General features: G+C 45.6%; 4 protein-coding genes and 1 pseudogene across 5 annotated transcripts; 3 read left to right on the top strand and 2 right to left on the bottom strand.

Moving 5' to 3' along the window:
• Positions 1–2,357, top strand: part of LOC117590010 — a 58,482-nt pseudogene extending 56,125 nt beyond the window's left edge.
• On the bottom strand, positions 2,259–3,426 carry LOC117590012 (heme oxygenase 2). Its single transcript, XM_034282299.1, is given in 4 exon segments — positions 2,259–2,592; positions 2,649–2,818; positions 2,821–3,153; positions 3,206–3,426. Coding segments are annotated over 4 exon segments (891 nt in total). The 5' UTR covers positions 3,366–3,426; the 3' UTR covers positions 2,259–2,364.
• Positions 3,427–4,017: 591 nt separating this feature from the next.
• On the top strand, positions 4,018–5,200 carry LOC117590083 (transcription initiation factor TFIID subunit 12). Of its 2 annotated transcripts, XM_034282423.1 has the most exons (3): positions 4,018–4,078; positions 4,468–4,681; positions 4,743–5,200. In XM_034282423.1, the coding sequence occupies exons 2-3, from the start codon at positions 4,529–4,531 to the stop codon at positions 5,061–5,063; spliced, it is 474 nt and encodes a 157-aa protein (XP_034138314.1). In that variant the 5' UTR covers positions 4,018–4,078; positions 4,468–4,528; the 3' UTR covers positions 5,064–5,200. The 2 variants fall into 2 exon arrangements, with proteins under 2 accessions (XP_034138314.1, XP_034138313.1); XM_034282422.1 differs by lacking the exon at positions 4,018–4,078 and having other exon boundaries at positions 4,155–4,681.
• A 41-nt stretch (positions 5,201–5,241) lies between these two features.
• Positions 5,242–8,457, top strand: LOC117590082 (zinc finger protein 271). Its single transcript, XM_034282421.1, has 5 exons — positions 5,242–5,500; positions 5,557–5,972; positions 6,028–6,955; positions 7,025–7,609; positions 7,670–8,457. The coding sequence occupies exons 1-5, from the start codon at positions 5,369–5,371 to the stop codon at positions 8,414–8,416; spliced, it is 2,808 nt and encodes a 935-aa protein (XP_034138312.1). The 5' UTR covers positions 5,242–5,368; the 3' UTR covers positions 8,417–8,457.
• A 626-nt stretch (positions 8,458–9,083) lies between these two features.
• LOC117590122 (stabilizer of axonemal microtubules 1) lies at positions 9,084–11,237 on the bottom strand. Its single transcript, XM_034282486.1, has 4 exons — positions 11,110–11,237; positions 10,069–11,040; positions 9,539–10,001; positions 9,084–9,488 (listed from the first exon to the last, which is right to left on the bottom strand). The coding sequence occupies exons 2-4, from the start codon at positions 11,032–11,034 to the stop codon at positions 9,430–9,432; spliced, it is 1,488 nt and encodes a 495-aa protein (XP_034138377.1). The 5' UTR covers positions 11,035–11,040; positions 11,110–11,237; the 3' UTR covers positions 9,084–9,429.
• Between the last annotated feature and the right edge of the window lie 235 nt (positions 11,238–11,472).

Genomic DNA, 11,472 nt, shown 5'->3' on the forward strand with positions numbered 1-11,472 from the left:
GGAACGAACAAGGATGCCATTAAAGCCTTTATGGAAGGAATGCTTGGCCCCTTCCAAGCTAAATTTTTGGAACATCTGGAACATCTAAAAGGTGGAGAGCAGTATCGGGACAAGCTTGTAGTAAGTCTTCTTGATCAATAATCAACCATAAGTGCATACTTTTATCGGCAGATGTGAAATTGTATCCCAAAAGACCAAAACATTTTCGAAATTTGCCTAGCTGTTCCTTAAGCTAAGCGAGTACGATCCCTCGGAGTTTTGTGTTTTGAATCATGGCGATTGTTGGATGAATAATTTGCTGTTCAAGCTCGACTCCAAGGGAGAACCTGAAGATATGGTGTTTGTGGATGTCCAAAATCCCAATTACGGTTCCCCGGTCCAGGACATCTTCTACCTTATCATCACCTCAGTGCACATAGACTACAAGATGAAGTACTTTGACTTCGTTATAAGGCATTACCACGAGTAGCTCACCAAACATCTGGATCTGCTGGCTTTTACAGGTCGTCAGCCTTCCCTCCGGGAGCTCCACTTGCAGTTTTATAAGTACGGAGACTGGGCGCTTTTCCCCGCGATTACAGTGCTGCCTGTCGTGCTCTTGGGTCCCACTGAGGGTGCCACTTTCGAGAATTTCGTGGGTGAAAACCAATCAGCCGGCAACTTCAAAGACCAACTGTTCACCAACCCACAATACCGCAGCTACATAGCGCAGTTGCTGCCTTGGCTGGACAATCGAGAACTGCTGGACATAGAGTGAGTATGTGGATGGACATGGACGGAGCGAGTTGACAAGATGATTGTTGGCATTACATTTTGCAGACAGATGATTAAGAGTGAAGCTCCTGCTCCATTGCCTGCGCAGCCCGAATCCTCCAACAAGACCTTGGACTGGCTAGATGTAAACGACTTTAGTGATATAATTGCCGCCACGGATCCAGAGTTTGAGAGCATTGTGAGCGGATCTTCGATATTGGCAACCAAACCAGGCGACAACTATGCCTCCGCTGCTCAAAGTGAACATCAACGCACAGCTAAAATGTCTGTGAAATTTTGCGAATTTATACGAATGCTCTAACAAAACGTTAAAATGTTTTGTCAGATAAAAGCACCAAGACCTATTCGTATATCCTGAAAGTGCAAGTGGCATCTAATGATATGGTTGGCTTTGCCGACTTTAACCTATTTCCCAAGGAAACTTTGGTATACGGCAAATATGTGCCCGCCGAGGAACTCTTAAGTATGCAGGCCTAGAAGTCACGTTTAGTCCGAAGTCCTATAGGCTGAGCAAACCGGTCAAGGAAGAGTATCTGATTCTGGAGAATCTGCAGACAAGACGGTTCAAGATGTGCGATCGGATGAAGGGCAAGCAAGTGTGCGCTGAAAAAGCTGGCCCAAGGAGCTCAATGGTCCATATCACCCCTTGTGCCAGAAAGGCATCTTTATCGAAAAAACGGCGGAAATTTTCAAGAACATGTTTGCCCAGAGCAGGAAGACCTTTTTGGATGTAATAGCCAAGTTTCAAGGATCTGATGAGTATATGCATAAGATGGTAATATTTTTCATTCTCATATTTCTCATATTATGAATAGTTCAATTAGCAATCTCCCTGCTTTCCTTCTGTACAGCCGTCGATTTTGGAAGCTCATGTGGCGGAAGTCATTAAGGACTCCCAAGTCAATGAGGAAGAGTTCAATGTGCTCAACCATGGGGATGCCTGGGTGAATAACATCATGTTCAAATACGATTCGGACGACTATGTTCAGGAAACCTACTTGATAGATCATCCGGTCTCGCAATACGGGAACCCAGCTCAAGATCTATATTATTTCATAATGAGCTCCACAGAGTTGGATATTAAAGTGGATCAGTTTGATTATCTCATCAGATGGTATCATCAAAATCTAGTGGAACACGCCGGGATCTTGAAATACTCCGGTTTTGTTCCCACTCTAAAGGAACTACACCTCATATTGATACAACATCCCATTTTCGGTACGTCTTGAACAATCGAGTTACGATGTTTAACTTAAATCTCAATTGCGTATTTTCCAGCGGTCGGCACTTTGATTAGTACCCTATCCATTTGCCTCAACAAAGCCGACGACAGGTTTACTACAGATGCCGTTTTTGGCGACAATCCAGAATCAGATGCCCTGAGATCAGGGCTGACATTGAGCGTATTTTGCCTTGGCTAAATAGGCGTGGCTTGCTCGATTTTGCAGAGGACTCTGCGGACGCCGAAAGAACTGTATAACACATAAGATTCACTAGATATATATTTACTACAAAAACAGGATATCATGTACGTTTTATTTCTGATTACAATACTAAAATACAAGCAGCAGGAACAGGTATGATTTTGTCTTACTTAGTGGCAAACTTGATGGCCAAATATATGCTAGATATAAGGACAGCTGCGATAAGCAGCTTCTTCAGATTGGCACGATTCACGCCTTTAACTGTACGAATCACTTCTAGATTGAGGCGGAACACATTGCGACTCTCTTCTATAAATTCAGCCTGCAACTCGTCATCAAACGCGCCATACTGACTGTTGAACACGCGCCTCAGCTTTGCCTTTAGTACATTAATCTGGAGAATAAATTAGTTATATTCGGTACAATACAATAAGATATCACCATACTGACTTTGCCTGGAAAATATGTGGCCTCACAGCCAGGTGGACAAATCGTGACCTGAGCAGGCATTGGACGCGCCTCCAAGTCCTCTTTATCGAGACCAACGGATGCCGCATTTGCAGTGGCTACCTCGGCATCTGCTTCAGCCTGTTTCTGTTGTTCCTCCTCGCCCCCCTTGGGAAAATCCACAGCTTGCGAGCAATCATGCGTTTCTTTTGCAGCATTTGGCCGCCCGACATCAGTGCCATGTACATTTGATACGCAAAGGCAAATAGAAGTAGCTCATTCTGGGCCGACACCTTCTCCAAGTGTGCTAGATATTTCTTGACTACAGGCCGAGGTTCATATGTGTCCTTCCAGTTGGGCCCGTAGAAATAGGCAAAGTCTCGTTCAAATGCCTCAGCTCTATGTAGCTCCTTTGGCAACAGCCGCTCCGGCAGACGGGTCTCAAAGAACTTGTATATTTCGTAGAAGGCTAAAAGTCCATCATACCAAACTTCATCGTCCGAAAGGGCTGTAAGAAACATTCATAACAATAGGCAGATCAAATCAATCCCAAAACATACCGAATGCAAATTTTGCATTAACTAGAACGTCGGTCAGATTATGCACATCTTTGGTGGCTTTTCGCAATTCCTTTGTGAACGTCATATCCACATATCCTTCATCGCCCACGTCTTCTTCGGCCTTGGTGCCTGCTGTTGATGTTTCCTCGACGGTTGACATTATTCGGATTTTGCAATATTTTCCTTTGTTTATTTTTTCGTTTATAATCGTTTCAGCGGAGAGCGTTGCCGATTCAGCTATTTTCCTACTAGATCTAAAAAATATCGTGCTGCGGGAATTATAGCTATTTTCTTAATATATTGGCGTTATTTTAGCTTTTTCAAAACATCTGCCAACTTCCGATTTTTTATGCCTTACGATGACAAACTTAAGAACCTTGTAGAATGATTTGCATTTGGACGGCAAAAACGAGAACGACAAGTACTATAACTGACGAAGTATTTCACAAGAATCGATTTTTTTACTATTACTGACGAAACATTTCACAATGTGTGGTTGATTAATATTTCATAGGCTCATGGGCCTCAATGCTGTTTAAGTTAATGTCAGATGATGACTGAAGGACAAATTACAGATGAATACATTTAAGTCTTCTTTAAAATGTTGTTCTCTTTAAATTGTTAAGTTCATTAATGAAATTGATTAAATTATTTTTTCAGTGTCAAAAGTCATTGCAAGCTAGTAATATCAAATAGGACATCAACATCGAGGAAAATGATTTAAGACATTACGGAATATTTTAAAAATGAGATGGTATATTTTTGTATATTGTTGAGGGTCTGACGGGATATTTTATCGATAATTCCGCGGTCACACTGCACACAGTATTATTTTGCATAAAAAAATTGTTGAAAAACTTAATATAAGTTAAAGTAAGTGTTGCTGGCCAAAATGCGTCGGAATCGATGGGAAATTCGCCCATCAGTGTGGAAATGTTCTTTCGTAGGGTCATAATTCAAGCTAATATGTGTGAAGACGAAAGCATTTTACAAACCTTTTACTTTCATTGTGCTCACAAAACACGCATGTATTAACACCAATTGCAGTTGAAAAAGCAACAAGAACACTATAAACAACACCGTTTTGGCTCTGGCTCGGCACACACTCTTCTTTTCACCCCAATTCTCCCTGCTATCTATTTTTCCTCCTTTCCACAACGCACTCCTACCCACCGAAAAGTTGCTTTGGTAGCACATACGTACCCTTAAAAGACTGAAGAAAATCAAAAAGCAATGTCGGATCTCTTTACCACTTTCGATAGCAACGGCGACGCCGAGCACAATACCTACAACACGTCCAAAAGCGGCCATCGCGACATCCCAATGGCCTCGCCATCTCAGCACAGTCCCATGACGAACAACAGCAACTCATCTTCACAAAACGGTGGCATAACCGCGGGCACAGCAACTGGTTCAGGTGGTGGTAGTGGGAAGTCATCCAATCATGCTGGCTCATCCGGTGCTGAAAACACACCAGTAAGCATGCTCGATATACCCAGCCAGTCAAGTTGATTCTGATTCTCGGGTTCCTTTCCAGATGCTGACAAAACCACGTCTTACCGAATTGGTTAGGGAAGTGGACACCACCACGCAATTGGACGAAGACGTAGAGGAACTATTGCTTCAAATAATAGATGATTTTGTCGAGGACACGGTAAAGTCAACGAGCGCATTTGCAAAGCACAGAAAGTCGAACAAAATTGAGGTGCGGGATGTTCAGTTGCATTTCGAGCGAAAGTACAACATGTGGATTCCCGGATTCGGTACAGATGAACTGCGACCGTATAAACGCGCCGCAGTTACAGAAGCGCATAAGCAGCGTTTGGCCCTAATTAGGAAAACAATTAAGAAGTACTAGACCAGTAGTTTCCCGGATTTCGTTGCATGCTCCAAACATGTCACCAATTTTTTTTAAGCTCACAATTAGTTTAAGAAAAAAGTTGATCCCGCTCTAACATATAATAACAAAATAAAAGCGCATTCATGATTTTAGTATGGATTGCGAGAATTTTTTTGGATACCCTCTCTACGTTACACACCTTGCAAGTGTGTTTGTTTAGTATCGATAGCTAGTGTATCGATATATCACTTCTCTTACCATTATTTCCGACTTGCACATTAAAAAACCTTTGAAAACATTAAACCCTATCAAATATATCAACAATGAAGCTGCCGGGTATTTGTCGGACCTGTGATGCGACAGATGCCGATAATCTCTTGAAGCTGGCCACTCCCACTAAGAAGTACCCAGACAAGTTGCTTTCGGACATCTTGAGCGAATTAATTAATTTTAATGTAAGTTGTGTGTGTGTATTAAAATCTATAAACTATATGTTTATTGTCATATTCAGCTGGATACATCTAACCAGAAGCTTCCACAACGGTTGTGCAGCAGTTGCACCAAGAAATTAATGGGTGCCTATTGCTATATGAGACAGGCGCTGGACGCCAATGAAATATTGCTGAGGCACCTGAAAAACGGTACTACCGACTGCTTGCAAGAAACGCCAATGGAACTTTGTGCGGAGCAACATGTGATGGTGAAACTAGAAACGGATGATGAGGATGGAAGGGGGACTGAAACAAACATAAATTGCTCTGGCTTACCTGAAATTGTCCCAGAAGAGATTCCAGACGAGAAAGATTTCGACCACAAGAAATCTGTTGATCCCCTAATAATGATCGATTCTGTTAAGCAGGAAACTGTCCAGGCCAGGATAGAAAAGCATGTGGGCGACGAAGCCGGGTCGGACTTTGAGGACGAAGAGTATGTAGGGCAGCCACCTATAATTTAAATATAACGGAATGTCTATGTTTTGCAGCTCGCTGGATAACTTACCGCTGGGACAGCGCATACTTAAATGGAAGACGGGAAGTGTCGATTCCTTGCGAAGCCTGAATCGGTCGGCATATCAGTGCAATGAATGCCCAAAGAGCTACAAAAGAGCCGATTATCTGAAACGACATCAGGTCAAAGCTCATAGGCCAGAATCCCGTTGGTTCTCCTGCTCACTCTGCATCCGAAAGTTCAATAGCAGTGAAGCCTTAGATATGCATCTCAAAGTACATCGAAACTCCAAGCGTTCGGCCAATATAAGTGAACTTAAAAAGGCAAAGTCTGTGGATCTAAATCTTTGCAAACCCCATGGCTACAAGCTCATCGAATGCATGATATGTCAGAGTCAGTATAACAAGATTGCGGACTTGCGACGCCATTTGGAGGAGCATCCGGCAATTGTTACCTTGGGTGTGCGTCCAAATATGGAGCCCAATGAGTTGGCCGAATTGTTCTATCCCGATGCCAAGGATGTTGGCGAGGATCAATTAATTGAGTTAATTCGCAAAGATTTGGCAGGCGGCATTTATCATCGCTTCTATTCCATAACTAATCAGTGTGGTTATGAAATGAACCTGGACAGCTCTGACACTGATAGTGAGCTGGACGTGGAGCCCGAGGACCAACTAAAGAAGCGCAAAACTAGACACGCGCACTACAGCTGCGAGCTGTGCCAACAGAGGTTTACCAGGAAGTATCAACTCTACGATCATCAGCGTCAGACGCACAGCTGGTCCGAAGCACCGCATGTTTGCGGCCGTTGCGATGGCCGCTTTGTCAGTTTGCAAATGCTGAGGCATCATAATGAGTCGCAGTGCAGAAACTCGCAAAAGCGATTCCTTTGCCATAAATGCCCACTGCGTTTCCGGTGGAAGCACAACCTGAGAGCACACTTCCGAGAGCACCGAATCACGGTAAGCCCCTCAAAATGATATTCCTTTCCTTTTCATGGTATGTGTTATGTGTGTATGTGCTACTTACAGAATCAAACCTTCGAATGTTCCGAATGCAAGCGAGTTTTTGATAAGAAAAAATCACTGACTGTTCATTTACTCAGCGCTCATGCTGAGGAATCTAAACTCATTCCGTGTCAGTGGTGTACGCGCAAGTTCTACCGTCATGATTACCTGGTGAAACATCTAAAGCGGCACGGACTCAAGGAGCAGGACATTCCATTGGCCGAGACTTTGATAGCTGCCACATCGAAGCGAAATGGAGCCAAGCGCATTAGCTGTAAAATTTGCAACCTGGACTTCGACCGCATCATAGACTTGCGAGCCCACATTCAACTGGAACTAAAGCTTTCTCTCAACTCTCAGCACCATAGCTATGACTCCCCACAAAACTACTCTATAACCAATGAATCCGGGTTCGAGATGCAGCTTGAAGATTCGGAAACAGAGGACGAAATACAGCCCGGGTCTCTCATCCGTCCTCCCTACGTCTGCGAGCTTTGCAGTGTCCAGTGCAAGCGCAAATTCGAAATGATTCAACATCAACGAACCATGCACCGCTTCGACAAAATGCCTCATGAGTGTGATAAGTGCGTTTTCAAGTGTGTGTCCAAGGTGAGTTTTTGGGCTGCATGGCCATTGTGTAATTTCATTTCTCAATGCTACTTATTCTAGAATATTATGGATCATCATCTTCTATGGCAATGCAGCAGCACAGAGAAGAAGTATTCATGCAGCAAGTGCACCTATAAATTCATGTGGCCTGAGAATCTGGATAAACATGTGCACCTCCAGCACAGCGAAGTCTCTGAAAGTACCAAAGCAGCCAAGCCGACAAGTGGTCTTGTCGACGAAGCCACAGAGGACGGAGTCCAGCTGCTGCAATGCCCGCATTGTGATCGCACCTATCAAATGAAGTCGCGATTGAACAACCACATTCGAGATGTTCATGTAAACGGCGATCGGAAGCGCAAGGATGCGATTAAGCGATTCCTTTGCTCGCTTTGTGGCAGAGAAACGCGGTCTGCTGCTGCTCTGGTTACCCACATGCGACGCCACACCGGCGAGAAGCCCTTTAAATGTGATCTATGTGAAATGGCTTTTCCGAGACACTCGGAGATGGCTTCGCATCGCAGGATGCATACGGGGGAGAAACCATTCCACTGCACAGTTTGTGGCAAGGATTTTGCCCGGTCCGACAAACTGACGCGCCACATGCTCACCCACAGCGGACTGAAGCCGCATAAGTGCACGTACTGCGAGAAGAGCTACCGGCAAGCCAAAGATCTTAAGCTCCACTTGCAGCAGCACACAGGCGAGTGTCCATTTATCTGTGGTACTTGTGGCGAACGTTTTATTCAAAACATAACTCTGGAGAAGCATCGTCTAATGCGCCGCCATTTCGATTGGAGCTTGCCATAATTTAATAATAAATGCATAATTTATTCTACAAATATCTTCAGAAAGTCCGGTACTCGAAGAGTAAGTAGGGTATATTGTATTTGTGGGGAATAACGGATGTATGTAACGCACAGAAGGAAACGTTTCCGACCCCATAAAGTATAAATATTTTTAATCAACATCAACAGCCAAGTCGATAGAGCCATATCTGTCAAGGTCCCGTCAGGGTCCCCATCGAGGACTGCAAGGATTTGCCTTTAAAGCTTTATTTTGTTAAGTATTTTTCCTAAAATCGCTATAACTAGGCTATCCTTCTATCCTACTGGCCGTGGCATGCCTAATTGTAATCTGGCGAAGATCCCGATCGTTTGGCATCAAGGACAATAAGGTTATTGCCCTCTTAATGCTTTTTAATAACAGTGATCGAGTTAGCCTAAAAATATGCCAAATTTTTTCAAATAAACCAACCCTAAAATATACTTTATAAAATGTATACTCTTCGTCACACATTCCAATAAGCCTACATTTACCAACTGAAACCAACCCCAAAAGATACTTCATACAATTTTGATTTGTATTTTAACAATGCACCTAAAAATAAATGTAATTTATAAATGGCTAACAATGATCATCACGAGTCTGCACGTCCTGAATGTGCTGTGTCTGCGGCTTGAAGGCAACGGCCAAATTTCTTAAAAGGACAATCTCTCCCGTGGTTCTGTATGTACGAATACTTTAATTTGAGAAATACTTCAAGGGTAACTTGTAAGTCAAACAAATAACTCTTGCAATTTTTGGAGCGGCCATCAGGCCAGAGCATATCGGAGAAAATAGTTGACAAATATTGTGGTGGGTGTGTGGGGTGGAGTGAGTTCTTTGGCAGTTCTTTTGTGCTGCATAGTGTAATAGGCTGCCATCGGCCTGCTCAGGAAATTAAATTGTACGTAGAGCCCGACCTGGATGACGATATTTTATAACGTTTAACATTGAGAATGGGCGGAACTTTGGGAGTGCAGACAAAATATAATTCCTGCTTAACAAATGCCAGCTTTCGGGTAGCAACCAGCATCGCCAGCGCCGTTTCCACAGGGTCCTGCAAAAGTTTAGTTTTAGCCAGATAACAGAGCCTCAGCCACTACTCACCGCCACAACGCGAAAAGGCGCCCGGGGGCCCATAGCTAAGCTTCTGGATGGTGCACTTCTCAATGGGTCCGCTCGGACGACAGTAGGAGGTGTAACGAGCCCAGGGCAAGGGCTCCTTGGGCGGAATGCAATTCGGCAAATAGCTCAGCTTGTATGTAGTACAGTTCTCCACTGGTCCCTCGTTGCGGCAGAATCCGGCTCTGGGTACGACGGCCTCGGGCCTAGGGAAGCAAGTTACATCCACCGGCATGTACGACAGCTTATTGACCGTGCAGCGTTCCATGGCCCCGCTGGGACGACAGAAGGCCGTGGTCGGCATAATGGGAGCTCGGCGCACGTGCGGCTTGGGCACAAAATCGTGCTTCTGGGTGGTCATTGCGTACATGGGGCCATCGAAGCGCAGTCCATTTTCCATGGGGCGAATGGGGGGAGTGCGTTCTGTACAATTTGGCTGATAGGAGAGCTAAGAGTGGCAGAATGGCAGAGTGGGCTAGTGTTACTATTAGAGTTGGAGACTAAACTTTACTCACCTTTTGTATGGTGCACCTCTCCAGTGGTCCGGTGGGTCGGCAGAAGGTGTCTCTGGGCAGGATCGGCATCGGCTTGCTGCGCGAGGCATCGACTGGCATGTAACTCAGCTTGTAGACGGTATTCCCGGCAGCGGGATCGTTGCCAATGAAGCGTAAATTGGATACCGGCATCACCGGTGCAGTGCGTCCCGAATTACAGTTCGGCATATAGCTCAGATTGTAGGTTGTGCAGATGTTCTGGTATCGCGGCGGCACGCAGCGTATCTTGTCGGCCCAGGGAGTGGGCTCCTTGGCTGGCAGGCAGACCGGCATGTACGACAGCTTCTGTATGGTGCAGCGCTCCAGCGGTCCGCTCGGCTTGCAGTAGTGCGATCCCTGCGGCATGGCCTTGGGCGGAGGGTTTTGGCAAACATCAATTGGCATGTAGCTCAGCTTCTGAATCGTGCAGCGCTCCATGGGCGCGGACGAGGTGCAGATGGCCCCTGCCGGCTTAATGGGAGCTCGCTTTACCAGCCCCTTGGGCACATAGTCGTGCTTCTGCGAGGTCATAGCGTAGATGGGTCCCTCGAAGCGTAGTCCGCTCTCCATGGGTTTGATGGGCCTGGTGCGCTGGGCCGGGCAGGGCGGCATGAAGGACAGCTTCTGCACCGTGCACTTCTCGAGTGGAGCGGTGCTGGCCCGGATCTGGGAGCACGGCATGATTGGGCGGGCTCGCAAGTTGTCCCCACAGTTGCCGTAGTACGAACGGCGGTAGATGGTATCCGTGTCCAGAGGCGCTGTGGAGCGCATGAAGTTGGAAACCGGCAGGATGGGTCTGACGCGAGCCGGCTGCTGGTAGCAGCATCCGTTGTAGTCCCCACAGTCGCATGGCGGACACGTCGCATTGGGCGGGCAGGGAGTGAAGTCAGTGGGCGCCTGGCAAGGGTCGCACACGTTGGGGCAATGTGTGGTGCAGTCGCCCGACATTATACTCTGCTAAGACCGATGCAGTAGATGTGATGGATGATAGTCCAAAGGGGGCAGAGCAATCTCGTAACTTACGGCGTGTATTAATGTTGAACTCGAAAACGTGGCACTTGTCAAGGGAAATAATTTTGCTTGCTCGAGCGGAAAACGAACAACTTAAAAATAATTTTGTTCAGATATTCACGACGAATGTGTTCCACAAAAACTGAGGGTACATGTAGTAATGAGAAAAGGGGCACTGGTCGGGGACGTCTGACGTCTGGGGACCAGGCAACGTAGTTATTGAAATCAAAAATATTCTTGTCTAGGTTTGTGTGTACATAGTTTATTTGGGGAGATATCCTCATTTACCATAAGCGGGGCGGGGCGGGGCTGGGAGAGGCCTTTGCCTTCCATTCTCTAGGATATACGACAAGGACAGATATAAGCAAAGACAGA

This window comes from Drosophila guanche, unplaced genomic scaffold, assembly GCF_900245975.1.
Source record: "Drosophila guanche unplaced genomic scaffold, DGUA_6, whole genome shotgun sequence".
NCBI classification, from domain to species: Eukaryota; Metazoa; Arthropoda; class Insecta; order Diptera; family Drosophilidae; genus Drosophila; species Drosophila guanche.